Source organism: Eptesicus fuscus, chromosome 8, assembly GCF_027574615.1.
Source record: "Eptesicus fuscus isolate TK198812 chromosome 8, DD_ASM_mEF_20220401, whole genome shotgun sequence".
Lineage (NCBI taxonomy): Eukaryota > Metazoa > Chordata > Mammalia > Chiroptera > Vespertilionidae > Eptesicus > Eptesicus fuscus.
Genome location: NC_072480.1, coordinates 61,420,495 through 61,438,704, shown reverse-complemented (window position 1 = coordinate 61,438,704; position 18,210 = coordinate 61,420,495). Strand labels below are relative to the sequence as shown.

Here is an 18,210-nt window from a genome sequence, read left to right as displayed (position 1 = left end):
TCCAGACAAAGCCACAATGGCGTGGGCCAAAGCAGAGGCAGTTAGGGGTGATCAAGCTGACAGGGGAAAGTGATGAGGAGCGATCAGGCTGGCAGAGGAGAACAGTTAGGGGCAATCAGGCTGGCAGGGGAGAGCAGTTAGGGGTGATCAGGCTGGCAGGGGAGAGCGGTTAGGGGCTATTAGGTTGGCAGGCAAAGGTGGTTAGGGGCAATCAGGCAGGCAGGCAGGTGAGCGGTTAGGAGCCAGCGGTCCTGGATTGCAAGAGAGATGTCCAACTGCCATGTAGGATCGGGCCTAAACCAGCAGTCGGACATCCCCCAAGGGGTCCCAGATTGGAGAGAGTGCAGGCCGGGCTGAGGGATCCCCCCCCCCCATGCACAAATTTCATGCACTGGGCCTCTAGTAGTAATATAAAATTGTTCTTATTATATGTTCCTTGATTTAAAAATATTTAACTGACTTCCTATATTTAATCAGTCTAATATAGAAAAGTATGCATATATTTTCATGTCCTTCTGATAAGTGAAATCTGCCTTTGAAAATGATTTAAGTATTATCTTAAAATAACTAACAGATTTCTATATTCTTTTCTAGTGGATTAATGACTTAGAAAATGATAATTTGTATGTTACATGGCCTGCAAGTTGCCAGGAACTTCTGAAATCAGTATTCCCTGGAAAAATACCTTCCATAAGGCGTAATTTTCATAATTTGGTGAGTTTCATATTTTGACATATTATATACATTTTTAATAAAAATATCAGCATTTTTTGGGGGGTTTTCCTGCTCTTAATAAATAGGCATCTGAGAAATAAGGAAGAAAATATTTGCTTGATGCAACAAGTTTGAGTGGCATGGCTGAGTAGGTATCAGAAGCTAGCAATGTCACATAATATGCCTCTTGTTACTTAGCGTTCCTGTACTTTAATGATACCAATATTAAGTTAATGGTCAATTTTTACATTTCCTAAAAGGAATTAATGATAGAACTTTTCTTCTATATTATAATGATTAAATAACTAATCATTCTTATAACTAATGATTAAAATTTTATGCATTTCAGGAAAAAATACATGAGTAGCATGTTATCATCTTAGCATATAAATTCATTATTACAACATAAACAACCTATGAACTTTAAATTGTGGAGAAACACCCAGAGTTTTGTTTTGTTTTGCTTTTAGCATAGGAAGTGAATATCTTATTTCCTACTTCAACCTGGAGCAATCAGTTATATTAATGCTTTTGGGGGTTTTTTGGTCAAAATTCAATTACTGTTTCCTTTTTCTAAAAATTTATCACAGAAAATCCAGTGGACATTTAAAATATTTCACTTCTTATAAAAATATTTACTTTATTCTGTGTTTCAAAAACAGAATGAATAATATGTTATTAAATTCCATTTATTATTATATTATTAAAAATCCTTCATAAATTGAAATTCTTATATCCACATTTCAGAATTCTTTAGAGTTGCTAGAAATTTCTTTTTAAAAACCTTGAAATTGTATGCTTTTAACTGCTGAAATTAGATTAAACTTTAATTTTATGAAAATCTTAAAAGTGTTTAAACAAAATAATAATGATAGACTGTCTACTTTCTTTTAGGTTCTGTTTATTGATCCTGCTCAAGAATATACCTTGGATTTTATCAAACTTGCTGAACTTTTATATTATCATAAAACTCCTCTTAGGTAATTTTCAATTAATAACAAACTGTCAAATGATGGAAAGCCAGTGATTTTCATTTTGTATTATATAGAGTATTAATGTATGATTCAAAGCAACGGAGTATCTCTAGCACCTGACACAATATAGCTGTGTGTTATGAAGTATCATATACCTTTATGATAGACTCTGTTAATCAAAGCTGCTTGGTAATCTTGTCTGTCTTCCCAAGAGAATGATCTGATCATTTTGGGAACTTAAAGATGGACCCATTTCTCTGTGGTTTTAAGAGTACACCAGAAAAACGGGCATTTGATAATGCCATCATCAGAGAGTATATGTTTTGGAAGAATCCATCAAGTATGAAGATTTTGGTGAATAGGCATTACAAATCAAACCTTTTCAAATAATATTTCCCTTTGTCCCCATTTATTAACACATTCTCTCCAATTGGATGTTATAGTCTAATGATGTTTTAAAATCATAGTTTATTGTGGTTTAAAGGGATAATTGTGACATTCCTTATTCATCTTTTTTTCCAGAATTGGTTTTGTGTTCATTCTTAATACAGATGATGAAGTTGATGGAACAAATGATGCTGGAGTTGCTCTTTGGCGGGCTTTCAACTATATTGCAAAAGAACATGATGTATCACAAGCATTTATTTCCATAACACATGTAAGTTTATGTACTAGCATAATTTATTTGGAATTCATAGTGTGTTTTTTGTATTACTATAATTATTATTGTATTAATATTTAAAAGTGTATAAAGAACTATTGTGAGGATTAATACATACGATGGATTTGATTCTTGCCACTCCCAACTGAGGTACATAATACTGTCCCCAATTTAAAAATTATGCAACTGAGGCTCTACCAAAATATATGAACTTGTTTAGTCAATAAAGGGATTTAAATTGTATATATTAAATTTAAAGAACATGATTAGTCAGGGAAGAATTCTTTAATAGATCCTGAGTAAAAGCATGAATAGAAAAAAATTATTGCAAAGTAAAATATTCTAAATGACAAAGTATATAGATACTATCTAGGGAATTTCAAAGGAGAAGGATATCACTTTATAATAGTAAATTAGTGTGGAAATGGTAAGATTGATACTGAGTCTGACAGATATTGTATAAGAAAAGTCAGAAACTGGTAAGAACTTAATTAAGGAAGCATACGAGACAGGAGAATTATTTCATAATTGAGGTTTTGAAACTATTATAATTCATCATGAAAAAATATAAATGTACTTTTAAATGATTATTAATAAAGTTAGGTTATAACTTTAAAAATAACTTGTATTCATTTTTAAATTCATTGGTCTTTAGCTTATCAACCTTTATTGTAAACAAAGAGTGCTTCTTCTTCAGACTGAGAAGAAAATTACCAAAGCACTGTAAATTTTCTACCCTATAAAATAAAAGCCTAATATGCTAAGTGTCCGGTCATCCGGTCTTCCATTCAACCAATCAAAGTGTAATATGCTAATAATATGCTAAGGCCAGTCAACCACTCTCTATGATGTGCACTGACCACCAGGGTGCAGACACTCGACCGGTCGACCAGTCGCTATGACGTGCACTGACCAGCAGGAGGCAGACGCTCTGACCAATAGGCTAGCTTACTGCTGGGGTCTGGCCAATCGGGACTGAGCGAGATGGGCCGGACATGCCCTGGAGCCCTACTGTGGTCCCTCCCCAGCTGGCCAACCTCCTGCGTCCCTCCCCAGCCCTGATTGTGCATCGGTGGGGTCCCTCGGCCTAGCCTGCGCCTTCTCTCAATCCGGGCTGAGGGACCTCCTCTCCCCCCCGCCGCCCCCATGTATAGATTTCGTGCACCAGGCCTCTAGGTAAATATATAATCTCAATTACAGTAACATTGAAAAAGAATAAAATACTTAGGAATAAATTTAACCAAGGAGGTGAAAGATCTTTTTACTGAAAATTATAAGACATTGATGAAAAAAATTGGAGAAGAGACTAATAATTGGAAATGTATTCCATGTTCATGGATTGGAGAATTAATATTGTTAAATTGCCCATACTACCCAAGTGATCTACAGGTTTAAGCAATCTCTATTAAAATTTCAGTAGCATTTTTCACAGAAATAGAGAAAACAATCCTAAAATTCATATGGAACCATAAAGACCCTGAATAGCCAAAGCAATCTTGTGAAAGAAAAACAAAACTGGAAGCATCACATTTCTGAATTTTAATTAATATTAGAAAGTTATAGTAATCAAAACAGTATGGAACTGGCATAAAAACAGACACATAGATCAATGGAACAAATAATCAAGAACCCATGCATGGATGGTCACTAAATTTTTTGGTAGAGCCACTATGGAAAATAGTCTGGTGGTTCCTTAAGAAATTAAGATAGGATTACAATATGATTCAGCAATCCCACTTCTGGGTATATATTCAAAGGAAATGAAATCAGTATCTCAAGGAGATTACTGTATTTCCATGTTCATTGCAGCATTATTTACAATTGTCAAGGTATGGAAACAACCTAAGTGTTCATCAATGGACAAGTAGAAATACACACAACAGAATATTATTCAGCCTTAAAGATGGAAATCCTGCCATTTGCAACAACATGGAAGAACCTGAAGAACATTATGCTAAATGAAATATATCAGACAGAGAGAGTAAATACGGAATAATATCACTTATATGTTAAATCTAAAAAAGCTGAACTCATGGAAACAGTAGAAAAGTGGTTTCCAAAGGATGAGTGAAATGGGTAGATGTTGGTCAAAGGGTACAAACTTTTCAATTATAAGAGGTATAAATTCTGGGGATCTGATGTACAGCATGGTGGCTATGGTTGAAAATACTGTATTATATAAATGAAATTTACTAAGAGAATTTAAGTGTTCTTACAAAAAAGAAAAATAAATAAATGTCTGTTTTAATTAATTTGATGGTGGGAATCCTTTCATAGGATTTTATCAAATTATCATGTTGTACACTTTAAATATATTATTATTTTATTTGTCAGTTATACATCAATAAAGCTAAAAAAGTAAAATAAAATAGAAAAATAAATGTAACTTATATGGAAGAATAAAGCCCCAGAATTGCTGAGAATCTCTTGAGGAAGAATAAAATGTGTCTGGCTGTACCAGGTAATATCCATAAAGTTATATTAAGACAGTGTGGTATTGGTTCAAGGGAAAGATATATAGACCAAAGGGGCCTCCAAAACTGAAGAATACAGAAGTGATGTATAGTAAGTCGGAGTGGACTTTCAACTGCTGGTGTCTAGACAATTGATTATAACAATACAAACATAAAATCTCACACCTTATATAAAATTTATTTCAGCTTAAAAGTTTAGTGTGAAAAACAAAGTATTAAAACTTTTAGAAAATAGGAACCCAAGGGAGGTCAGAGTTTCCTGGATTACACTTAAAAAGTCATGAGTCTGAAGGAAAATATTGATAAATTTAGCTGTATTACAAGTGCATACCAACATTTTATCAAATGATATCATAAAGTAAGGGGAAATAAGTTCCAAGCAAAAGAAGTATTTGTAATATATATAATCAATAAAAGATTTATATCCCATGATATAAAGATTTCCTACAAATAAAAAAAATTAAAAAGAAAAAAACAGGGGGAATGACTCAGCAGATGGATACTGAAGGTTGTCTTCTCTGCGCTGTCTCTGAGGAACCAACAACCCCAGACTCTCCTCACACAGTTCTAGCCACTCCACGAGAGCCCAAGAGAGAGGAATGGAGAGGGGGACAGAGAGAGAAACATTGATCTGAAAGCAAAACATCTGTTCACTGCTTCCTGCACCCCCCTCCTGGGGATCAAGTCCACAACCCGAGCATATGCCCTCACCTGGAATCAAACCGGCAACCTTTATTTGCAGGGGAGCCCGCCCAACCAACTGAGCCACACCTGCCAGGGCTATTTAACTCATTTTTTAATTGTTCATTTACCAGTCTTATATCATTGGCACCAATTTAGTAAGAGTTTGTATATAGAATGGAGGAAATCAGTTTTATTTCAGGGACCAAATAGATTATTATATACATGTTTTATTTATAGCAATACAATTTTGCAGTTTTCATTTTTTGGTGACTGCATAAATAACTGGCCTATATTTTATTCTAACTGGATAACATTTATAGAGTGAGAAGGAAACACTGGCTGTATGTTACATTTAATTACTAGAGGACCAGTTATTTTGTGATGTCGCAGCAACTCAGGTTGAGGATCATTGTGATGGTGTGAAGAATTTATCTGCGTAGGCCTGCCAAGACAGGTTTGAAGCTTCAGTGTTCAAAATTATGCAGATGTGGAAGGCAGCTGAAGAAAAGTTTATTTGAGATGGCCCATGATTCTTCAGAAATTTAAATTGCTTCTTTTAAAGATGGATGAAATGATTCCGAAACCTCCATTAGATAGACATTATGTGATGACCCATGCCCTGGGGATTTGGAGTTGAGTATGATTGAAGAAAACACCTATCAGGCTTTGTGTGAAATAACCTTGATAAAAAGACCATGTTACATATTTTGTGCCTCTGAGCCAGATGAAGATAATGATTTTCTATCTATGACCTTTCCCAGAAAACTGTGGAAAATATTTAAAAGTGTTCAGTTGAAGTCTATTTGTTGGGATAAGGATGGACCTTCTATAGTGATTAATAAAGAACTCATTAAGAAAGAAGTTTTGGAAAGAAAGTCACCTTTCAGAATATTTAAAACTGATAGTATGAAAAGTTTACTTCAGCTTAACCTTTATGGATTTAGTAAAATGTGACAGAATTTTCAAAGACCTCCTTCTGTACCTGACAAAAAAAAAAGAAGTCTCTGTTTTAATCAAGTTACAGCTTTTTCATAATTCTGAGTTTAAATGAAGCTGTCCCCAACTTCTAGTAAGACTGAAAATAAGAATAGGGATTAAAAATGCTTCTCCAGCATCTTCATTGTTTCAAGATTTCAACAAGAAGCACTTTGGAGTAGAGGGTCATGTGACTAACATGCCTCCATGTAAATGAATTATATTTAACTAGAGGCCCGGTGCATGAAATTCATGCATGGGGGGGTCGGGGGGGGTGAGGTGTGTCCCTCAGCCCAGCCTGCACCCTCTTCAATCTGGGACCCCTCATGTGATGTCCGACTGCCTGGAAGGATCGGGCCTAAATGGGCAGTCAGACATCCCTCTCACAATCCAGGACTGCCGGCTCCCAACTGCTGGCCTGCCTGCCTTCCTGATTGCCCCTAACTGCTTCTGCCTGCCAGCCTGATCACCCCCTAACCACTCCCCTGCCAGCCTGATTGATGCCTAACTGCTCCCCTGCCAGCCTGTTTGACCCTAACTGCCCTCCCCTGCAGGCCTGGTCACCCCTAACTGCTCTCCCCTGCAGGCCTGGTCACCCCCAACTGCTCTCCTCTGCAGGCCTGAGTCCCCCCCAACTTCCCTTCCCTGCAGGCCCAGTCACCCCCAACTTCCCTCCTCTGCCGGCCTAGTCACACCTAACTGACCTTCCCTGCTGGCCTGATCGCCCACAACTGTCCTCCCTTGCAGGCCTGGTCCCTCCCAACTGCCCTCCCCTGCTGACCATCTTGTGGTGGCCACCTTGTGTGTCCACATGGGGGCAGCCATCTTTGACGACATGGGGGCAGCCATCTTGTGTGTTGTAGTGATGGTCAATTTGCATATTACTCTTTTATTAGATAGGATTAATTGTTTAAAAAGAAAACTATAATAAGTGTAAAGGAAAAAAGAGAAACTGGCATTAAGTGATTGTGAAATAGTCCAGGATGAATAAAATGAGGACCTGAATAAGGATGGGAATTTAATGACAGATACAAATAAAATATAGAAAAGGCAAAAAAAAAAAAAAAGGAAAAGAAAAAGACAAAACAACCCAAGAGAAGAAATACATAAAAGATTATTTAAAATACAAGAGGATACATTAATGATAAATTAAAATTTATTGAAATCAAAGCAGTAAGTAAATATTTATTACAATTAATGGTAAATAAACAAGGTAATTATTTCAGAAATAGGAAAAATAAAGACTACCCTGAGATATTATTTTATACCTTATAATTTGGCAGTAATTAAGAAATCTGGCAATTTATGTTGAGAATGTAGAGCAGTGGGAATGCCTTTACACTGTTACACTGCCTGTAAGAATATGAATTGGCCCAACCACATCGAAAAACAATCTGTTAGTATTTCAAAATTTTAAGTTACATTTGCATGCTCTTTGGATATACACACACACACACACACACACACACACGATAAATTCTTTTATCTGTGCCATAGGAAAGTATTCTTAGCAGAATCATCTGCAATAGCAACAAACAGGAAAATATATATATATATATATGTATATATACATATATATACATATATATATATATATATATATATATACACACACACACACACACACACACACATATATATATATATATATTCATTTTTGTATACGTATATATGTCTGTGTGTGTGTGAGTACAGATATGTATCAGTAGTAAAAGAGATGGGTAAAATTTGGCCTGTTCAGATAAGGGAATATGATATGCAACAGCACATTTGTTAGAAGCATAATGACATTATAGAAGGCTAACATATTGCTATACATTTTGAAGTTCAAAAGCAAAGAAAACTATAGTGCATGGGAATACATTCAGGTAAAAATCTAGCACTTAAAAGGTAAGAGAATGGTGAATACAAATTAGAGGATGCTTGCATCTGGGGAGCAGAGCAAGATGGGATTGGGAGGGAAGGTATACTTTAGCAGCACTGATGATGTTCCATTTCCTGGGTTATGTGGTTTGTTCATGGGGATTGTCCATTTTATTATTTACTAGTGGCCCGGTGCACAAAATGTGGCAGTTGGACATCCCTCTCGCAATCTGAGACCACTGGCTCCTAACCGCTCACCTGCCTGCCTGATCGCCCTAACCGCTCACCTGCCTGCCTGATCACCCCTAACTGCCCTCCCTTGCTGGCCTGATTTCACCCCCAACTGCCCTATCCTGCCAACCTGATCTCACCCCCAACTGCCCTCCCCTGCCAGCCTGGTTGCCCCCAACTGCCCTCCCCTGCTGTCCTGATCTCGCCCCCAATGGCCCTCCCCTGCCGACCTGATCTTGCCCCCAGTGGCCCTCCCCTGCTGGTCTGATCTTGCCCCCAACTGCCCTCCCCTTGCTGGCCTGGTTGCCCCCAACTGGCCTCCCTGCCGGCTTGATCTCACCTCCAACTGCCCTCCTCTGCTGGCCAATTTGGTTCTAATTGGTCAGTTTCTATGCCAGTCAGTGTCAAAAGCTCCACCTCCTAGGCAGCCATTGGCTCCTCACAGTTGACCCAGATTTGGTTCTGATTGGTTCTATCAACAGGGCCTGATCAGAAAGGCGGGGCTGATCAGCAGCCCCAGTGGAGGCCTGGAGAGAAATGGATGCAGGGCTGCTGGCCAGGCTCAGAGGGAAAGAGAGAGGCAAGTGCTGGTCAAAAGCTACTACAGACGCTACAGATCAGCCCCTGCTCCTCTCTTCAGCTCTCTTCCCGAGCCTGATTCACAGCCCCCTCAGCAGTCACTGCTGGGTCTCTGGGCCTGCAGCTTCAGTAGTCAGCACTGGGTCCCCATGGCAACTCAGCACTCACTGCAGGACTGACTTCCCGATTGGTGTTCTGATTGGCCAGTTTCTATGCCAGTCAGCGTCTCTGGGCCTATCAACGGGGCCCGATCAGAAAGGTGGGGCTGATCAGCAGCCCCAGTGGAGGCCTGAAGAGAAATGTACACAGGGCTGCTGGCCAGGCTCTGAGGGAAAAAGAGAGGCAAGTGCTAATCAAAAGCTACTTCAGACGCTGCAGATCAGCCCCTGCTTCTCTCTTCAGGTCTCTTTCCGGGCCTGATTCAAAGCCCCCTCAGCAGTCACTGCTGGGTCACTGGGCCTGCAGCCTCAGTAGGCAGTGCTGGGTCACCATGGCAACCCAGCGCTGACTTCCGGTTGGTCAGCCTTTGATCCTGATCAGTCGTTACACCCTGGCTCTTTATTATAGAGATGCCTCATAATATATATACTTTTATTTTGCTTACCAAGTTACATGACAGTTTTGAATTTTTAAAAAATATAAAAGAAGATGGACTTGTTATGTATCTAAGTAGCTTATGCAAGACATTCTGGCTACCTTAGATACTTAGGAATATCTAATATTTTAACATAATTGATTAGTAAAATGATTAGTCTCAAAGACTTTTCATATGTAATTTTTGCTTCATTCAAAAATCTTATTTTTTAATTCCTATTTATGTTTTACTCTGAAGCCTGAACTTTTCACCTTTTTTTTTTTTTTTAGTTATTAGAATTATAGTATGTTCTGCTTTGATATGAGGAGAAAATACCCATAAATTGAGATACTCAGACAACTAAACTGTGATCTAATTACAGACCTGTGCTTCCTAAAGGAATAGGTTACAAAGTTTACAGTGATAAAAGGAAAACAAATAAGAATTCTAATTCTTCATTATGAGAAATAACATGGGGATTCTGTCAGCCATAATGTGAGATTGTCTTTGGCAGTATTTATTTGAGTTGGGACTAAAATGGATGTTCTTAATTGGTCTATCAATATGCTACCTAATGGTATTTGTGCTTACTAGTTCCTTCTGCTTGGAAGTTTCTTTCCCCAGAATGTCTTTTTGGAAAATAAATTATTTATTGGGGTAACATTGGTTAATAAAATTATATAGGTTTCAAGTGCATTTCTGTAATACATCATCTGTATATAGTATTGTGTATTCCCCAGAATGTCTTGTTAGCTCACTGTTCATATTTACTAGTATGTCTTGGCTAAGTCATCTGCTCAAAGATGACATCTCTCTCTATGCAAAACTGTCCTTTGCCCCATGCCTAGAACAGTGTCTGGTCATAGTAGAGGATCTATAATGAAAGGAGAAATGAAACAAAAAAATAATAATAAAGAAGTAACAGCTTACATTACACAAGTGCATTTAGATGTTTGAGACTGTGGGGAGAATGGAAGTGCAGAGAAAATCTAATCATAGTATTTACTTAAGAGCAATTAGAAATGAAAAGAAAGCATTCTGAAACTAGTCATTTAAAATATTTTATACGTGTCTTTTTAAATAAGGTAACCATTTTATTAATAATCAGTGGTCAAGATGGAACATAACAAATTTGTTATGTTATTTGTGAAAGCTATAGAATTCCACAAAACCGTTTATATTTCAAGATGATATATTGTATGGTTAGAATGATTAATATACCTGTATGCATAGGTGAGTATTCATATGTATATAGTATATTTAGAACTTACAAAATATAAAATATATTTAATATAGAAATGTATATGCATGCTAAGGGAAATGAAAATTAATTATAATATCTTTATTTCCACAGATGTACCAAAAAGTGAAGAATCAAAATATACTCACAGTGGATAATGTGAAGAGTGTTCTCCAAGATAAATTTCCTCATGCTAATATTTTGGATATTTTGGGAATTGATTCTAGATATGATAATAAAAGAAAGGTAATTTGGTTTTTAAGTTTTCAAAACTATGATCCAAGACCCTTTTATTAAAATCTTATGAATAAATTATCTTAATATAAATAACTCACGATTTGGATTTTAGTCCCTCAAAAAGAAGGGAAATTTTAGACCTTTGAATGACACATGTTGTGTACAGTATTTACATTTCCACAATTTGACTTTTTGAAAAGTACCAAAAAAAGGATAGATCTAAAGATTTACAGGGGAGAAAACTTAAGCATAGAATTTTAAAGGATATAATTTGTGCTTTCTTAGGAAGAAATAAAGCTGGCTTTTTAGATAAACATTAGGATAAGAATCAGACTTCAGAAAAGCATCATTGGGGTTCTATTTCTAATGCTCATATGGTTCTCAACATTTCTCAATGGGTTTTTTTATTTTATAAGTGTTTCTTAAAAAAAAAGATCTGATTTTGACACTCTTATATGTAAAATTCCTCAATAGTAATGGTAAAGTACAGAATCACTAGCATTGTAGAGGTCCTGCTAAATTTGGCCCCTTTTTATAATTCTTCAGTCTCATTTCCTACTCTCTTTCTTGCTTTTTCTGATTCAACCATGCTGGCATTATTTCAAGTTTATTATATCAAGAACTACAGGCCCGGTGCACAAAATTCGTGCACAGGGGGTGGGGTGTGTGTCCCTCAGCCCAGCCTGCACCCTCTCCAATCGGGGATCCCTCGAGGGATGTCCGACTGACCGTATAGGCCCGATCCCTAAACGGCCAGTCGGACATCCCTCTCACAATCCAGGACTGCTGGCTCCCAACTGCTCTCCTGCCTGCCTTCCTGATTGCCCCTAACCGCTTCTGCCTGTCAGCTTGATCACCCCCTAACCACTCCCCTGCCAGCCTGATTGATGTCTAACTGCTCCCCTGCCAGCCTCTTTGCCCCCAACTTCCCTCCTCTGCCGGCCTGGTCACCCCTAACTGCCCCTCCCCTGCAGGGTTGATCGCCCCCAACTGCCCTCCCTTGCAGGCCTGGTCCCTCTCAACTGCCCTCCCTTGCAGGCCTGGTGCCTCCCAACTACCCTCCCCTTCTTGCCTGATCGCCCACAACTGCCCTCCCTTGCAGGCCTGGTCCCTCCTAACTGCCCTCCCCTGCTGGCCATCTTGTGGTGGCCATCTTGTGTCCACCTGGGGGGCAGGATCTTTGACCACATGGGGGCAGCCATCTTGTGTGTTGGAGTGATGGTCAATCTGCATATTATTCTTTTATTAGATAGGATAGAGGCCTGGTGCATGGGTGGGGGCCAGCTAGTTTGCCCTGAAGCGTGTCCCGGATCAGGGTGGGGGTTCCCTTGGGGCGTGGGGCAGCTTGGGCGAGGGGCCTGTGGTAGTTTGCAGGCCGGCCATGCCCCCCGGCGACCCAAGCAGAGGCCCTGGTATCTGGAATTTATTTATCTTCTACAATTGAAACTTTGTAGCCTGGAGCGGAGCCAAGCCTCCTGCTCGCTCTGTGGTGGCAGCCATTTCTGTTGGAATTTATGTATCTTTTACAATTGAAACTTTGTAGCCTGGAGTGAAGGCCTGAGCCGGCCAGGGCTGCAGAAGCTTGGCTTCCTCCATCGCCCGGGGCAACCCTAGCCTCCTGCTCTTCCAGCTCAGTGGCTGTCGCCATTTCTGTTGGAATTGATTTACCTTCTATAATTGAAACTTTGTACCCTTGAGTGGAGGCCTCAGCCTGCCAGGGTGTGCGAAAAGCTTGGCTACCTCCATTGCCAGGGAAACCCAAGCCTCCCTCCTGCTCTCTGTGGCCACAGCCATCTTGGTTGGGGTTAATTTGCATACTTGCTCTAATTGGCTGGTGGACATGGCTTGTGGGTGTAGCGGAGTGATGGTTAATTTGCATATTGCTCTTTTATTAGATAGGCTGGGTCACCACCTTCTCATCAGAGGGATTTCACATACGTGTTTTCTCCATATTTGTAGATACTCCCTCCCTCTTCTCCAGCTCATATTAGCTCTTGGCTGTAATATTACATGAGGGGAAAAGTAACACTTATGGAAAAACTTCAGGGAAGTGTTTTTAAATCCTTGAAATCAGATTAAGTTGCTCTATTATATGCTAAAATAGTACCTTACACTCCTGTGTAATCTTATATAATAAAAGCCTAATATGCTAAGTGTCCGACCATTCATTCGACCAGTCGCTATGATGCACACTGACCACCAGGGGTAGATGCTCGGACCAGTAGACTAGCTTGCTGCTGGGGTCCAGCCGATTGGGAGTGAGCAAGACAGGATGGACACACCCTGTAGCCCTCTCCGCAGTCCTTCCCTGGCCGGCCAACCTCCCATGGTCCCGATCGGCCCCAATCGGGACTGGGCGAGATGGCCCTGATTGGCCCCGATTGGGACTGGGCGAGATGGGCCAGACATGCCCTGGAGCCCTCCTATGGTCCCTTCCTGGCCTCTAAAATATTTCTTCTAATTAATTTCCTTTCAATGTGCACGAATTCGTGCACCAGGCCTCTAGTGCTAACTATAACAGGAGGCTCGGTGCATGAATTTGTGCACAGGTGAGGTCCCTAGGCCTGGCCAGCAATCAGGGCCAATCGGGGACATCTCGCCAAGTCCCAATTGGGGCTGGGCCAATTGGGGGCGGGCTGATTGGGGTGCTGGCCAGCGGGAGGGACAGGAAGTGGGACCGTGGGAGTTGGCCAGCCCGGGGGAGGAACCGTGGGAGATTGGCCAGCTGGTGGAGGGGATGGACTGACCAGGGGAGGGACCGCAGGAGGTTGACTGGCCAGCCGTGGGGAAGGACTGGGGGAGATTGGCTGGCCACAGGAGGTTGCCTGTGGGAGCGCACTGACCACCATGGGACAGCTCCTGTGTTGAGCATCTGCCCCATGTCGTCAGTGCGCATCATAGCCACCTGTCATTCTGGTAGTTCAGCCGTAATGGTCGCGTAGGCTTTTATATATATATAGATTGTTCAGTACCTTGACTTCTCAATAGACTGAGGTCCATGAGATCAGGAATCATGTATCTTATTGGATGTTGTAGGCCCAATGTCTAGTGAGCAGAACATAATGTGTAATCAGTAAATATCTGTTGAATGAATTAATGAGGAGAAAAGGCCATCTGAAAGTGAGGGTGTGTGTGGTAGTGATGGAACTTTAAGAGAGCTATGATGTTTTAGAAATTGCTGCTCTGGAGACTACGAAAGGGTCTAGAGTAAAACCATGTAAAAGAATTGCCATGATGCTTAAGCTTACCATAAGTTTCAGGGGCATCAATCTCAGTTTTAAAGAAAGTCCAAAATAACTGAGCAAAGGAAGGTAATTGGATAAACTACTCTAAGTTTGAAGTTTCATAAATTGGGTATAACATTTGCCCAGAATGGCCCACAAGTACAATCTGTGGGGTACAGACTGCGTAGAATAGGACATGAAGTCAAGAAGCCAAAGGATTGGTGGTCTCAATGTGATTGAAAAGACAGTGCGGTAGGAATTATGGATTTTTCTTTTCTTTAGTTATACTAGTATAAGAATAGTTTTCCAAATAGTTATTTTTAAAAAAAAATATTTTTATTGATTTCAGAGAAGGAGAGAGAGAGAGAAACATCAATGATGAGAGAGAATCATTGATCTGCTGATTCCAACACACCCCATACTGGGTGGGGATAGAGCCCACAACCTGGGCATATGCCCTGACCGGGAATTGGACCATGACCTCCTAGTTCATAGGTCAACACTCAACCACTGAGCCATGCCAGCCGGGCGCAAATAGTTGTTTTTGAAATGAGAAAGTGTTTTATTGGTTTTTCCCCATTACTATGTTTTCATATAATTAAAAACACACCTAAAAGACATGAACTTTCTTTTAGAGCCAAGTTATGTAGAAGCATCTCTTTTAGTAAAGTTTTTTATGGCATTATGTAAAATTGAGAAAGAATTCTTTTTTATGAGCATTCTTTCATTATTCTGAATCATGGAGGGGAAGGAACAAAAATTTCCTGTAATGATTATGTAAGCTTATGGAATAGAAACACGGTGAAATTTTATATATTAGGGATCTGTTTGCACAGGGTGAAAGCAGAAGGTTGCAACATTTGGGTTTTAATATCAGCCTGCTTAATGGGTTAATTATAGGCGTCCTGGAAGTTTTCCATACCTACACATTATGTTTTCATTTTTCTTCCTTTTCTTTTTTCTTTTTTTTTTTTAATAGATGTGGTTTCTTTACTTCTTGTTACTAAGTGGTAGAGTACAATTTCTTTTCATGCTTATATTCCACAGGGACTAAAACTTGTGCAAATATATCTCCTAAGCATGACTGATAGATGCACAATGTTGATACTAAGGATCATTTCTCATTCAAGAGTAAAAATTTCTTTTTCTGGTTAATTTGACCTTTTTTTGTTAATTGGGAAACACTTACTTGATTTTTCACTAAATTGTTGTATATGCTCTGTTTCTTAAGGAACCTCTTCTGGTTCAAATTAATTATAGCATTTAAAGCCTTTTGTTAATGCTTGCGTTCCTGAGGATATTAAGTGTATTGAAATAAAATGCATTCCTATGAATATCTAGATAGGAAATATTTAAGGTACTTACTTGATTTTATTTAATATATTTATTAAAGTTTAAAAATATTGTTTATAACCTAACTTGCATATAGAAGAAAACGTATTTATTTGATTATTCTACGCAGTATATGCTGTGAGATTAATGCACTTAAGCTGAGATAATATTACATAGCCAAAATATACTGCTTATGGGTTGCCATAAAAATACCTGAATAACACGATGTTATCCTTACATATTGGTATGCACAAACCAATATTACCATGTCCTATGTGGATATAAATTTAACTTTCAGCTAGACTGTAGGTACTTCAAGAATAGGGATCTTGTCTTCTTATTCTTTTGTATTTCTCAAGTTGTGCAGCATAGCTTAAGTTTTAGATATTATTTGCTGAGTTTTTGTTATCATAATTGAGGATTGAGATCTTTTCTACCTCCCTGACTTCACTTAGTCTCCCCTTAGTCCAGTGGTATTACTTAAAATACCTAAAAACTGTTGTAGCTTCAAAATCAAATGAAACCAATCAGAAAGAATCAACCAGGGCTGATGTAGGAGCCAGTTTCCTGTAGTGGCTGAAACGTGTTGACAGGGAGGGTCTGGGAAAGAGGTCAGAGGGTTCTCATGGGGGAAACCACTGTGCCACTAGTACAGAAGCATTTCAGTCCATTAAGAATTCATAGGCCTGTGCAGTGCATACCAGCTGGTGAAGAGATCTGTTGTTAACACATTTTGGTTAAGTGAATATTTAGAGTGTGTGTGACTTTTTAAATGTTTCTTGTTAGTAAGTCAAATACTATGATTGCCTTTTCATTTCTTAACTTTTATTTGCTTTAAGAATTACTCCACATTTTTACTCACTTCATAGATTGATCAAATAACCAATTCATAATTCTCCTTGCAAAAATAGCAATTAACAAACCACCACCTTCCCTTGTACACATCAGCCCCAAGAATGCCCTTCTGTAGTCGTTCCTGCCTCTTTCTCTAAACTGAACTTGTGCCTTTGATGCTCCCCTTCATAGGACCTCTGGTTTTGTGAACACTATCCCAAAATTACTCTAAATATTTATCAGTCCCATCAAACCCTTTTCCACTTTACTCTACATGCCTAGGAAATCATTCTGACTCCTACATCACAAAGCAAATAAATGAGTTTAGGCCTTTATTCCATAAACTCATATTCGTGTAATTTTCTCTCTCTAGCCAATCCAAACTTTATCTGTATTTTTGACAAATATTTATTGAGTACTTATAATGTTCAAGGCACAGGAGGTTGAAGAATAGAGTCCAACAAAGATCTCTTGAAAATTCAAAATAAAATAAAAATGTAATGGTACTGAGACAAAAAAGTGAAAAACAAGAATGAAAGGTAAACAATTAGAGACTCAATTTAGAAGAGTCAGAAAGAACAAATAAAACAAAGGAAAGGAAAGCATCACAGAAATAGCATAAGAAAATCCCTGTATTGATGGACATGAGTCTTCATGGGAAGAGGCCCATAGGTACACAGCAGAATGAAAGAGAAGGGCTCTGGAATGGGAATAGGAATCCTTCTCTGAAGCAGTGGCATTTAAGATGAGTCCTGAAGTAGAACAAAGAATTGGATGAAAGAAAACAGGAAGTGATAGTACTAGTAGATGAACATTCAGGGGGAAATGTTAGGAGGTCCTGAGTTGTGAAGAAACTAAGAGAAATTGGTGTTGCTGCTGTACAGATAGCAAGTTTGTGTTATGTAGGCACTGGAGGAAATTTCCTAAGACAAGGCTGGAGAAGTAGGCACCTGGCCTGATTGCACAGGGCCTTGTGAACAATATTTAATTTGGACTCAACAATACAAGACCTTGGAAACTGAAAAAACTGAAAAGATATTAAGTGACAGTGATAATGCTTTTTAAAAACAACAACAACAAAACATTCTCCATTGTTGAGAATGAATCATTGGGGAGTAAAATTATATGTGGTGAGACAGATTAGGAAACATGTAGGTAGGAGTTCAAAATGAGAGATAAACTTGAGACTTTTGGAAGTAGAGGCAGAGAAAAATGGGCACAATTGAGTTAGGAAGTACGATCCCAGACCTGCTGCTGGATTGAGTAGGTAATGGAGAGATGAGAAATTGTCAAGGTCTACTCCCAGGGTTCAGTTAAGCAACTAACTATAGAAGGGTTGTGATGCCATTGCCAAGGTGGAAAGGGGTGGAGGGAAAACCAAATGGGAAATAAGGTCAGAAATACTGTGTTTCACATATTGAAGTTAAGGTGCCTGTGAGATTTCCAGAGTAAATATGAAATAAATGATTAGATATATGTGTCTGTAGCTCAGGAAATAGGTGTGGGTTAAAAGTATAAAATTTAGTGTCATTGGCTTATTTTTGGTAGTTAAAACTTTTGTAATGAACAGCTTGCCTAATTGGAAATGATAGAGTAAATCAGAAGAGAGCCTGT

General features: G+C 39.0%; 1 protein-coding gene and 1 long non-coding RNA gene across 2 annotated transcripts in view; one reads left to right on the top strand and one right to left on the bottom strand.

Annotated features, from left to right (window-relative positions):
- Nucleotides 1-11,136, bottom strand: part of LOC129149955 (uncharacterized) — a 32,582-nt gene extending 21,446 nt beyond the window's left edge. Inside the window, exon 1 of the long non-coding RNA XR_008556762.1 lies at nucleotides 11,119-11,136. This is a non-coding gene — a long non-coding RNA (uncharacterized LOC129149955). The remainder of the gene's footprint in view (nucleotides 1-11,118) is intronic.
- Nucleotides 1-18,210, top strand: part of UGGT2 (UDP-glucose glycoprotein glucosyltransferase 2) — a 164,830-nt gene that overhangs the window by 60,552 nt on the left and 86,068 nt on the right. The window contains exons 13-16 of the mRNA XM_054719890.1: nucleotides 595-714; nucleotides 1,609-1,694; nucleotides 2,211-2,346; nucleotides 11,084-11,215. Coding sequence (XP_054575865.1) covers nucleotides 595-714; nucleotides 1,609-1,694; nucleotides 2,211-2,346; nucleotides 11,084-11,215 — 474 coding nt within the window. The remainder of the gene's footprint in view (nucleotides 1-594; nucleotides 715-1,608; nucleotides 1,695-2,210; nucleotides 2,347-11,083; nucleotides 11,216-18,210) is intronic.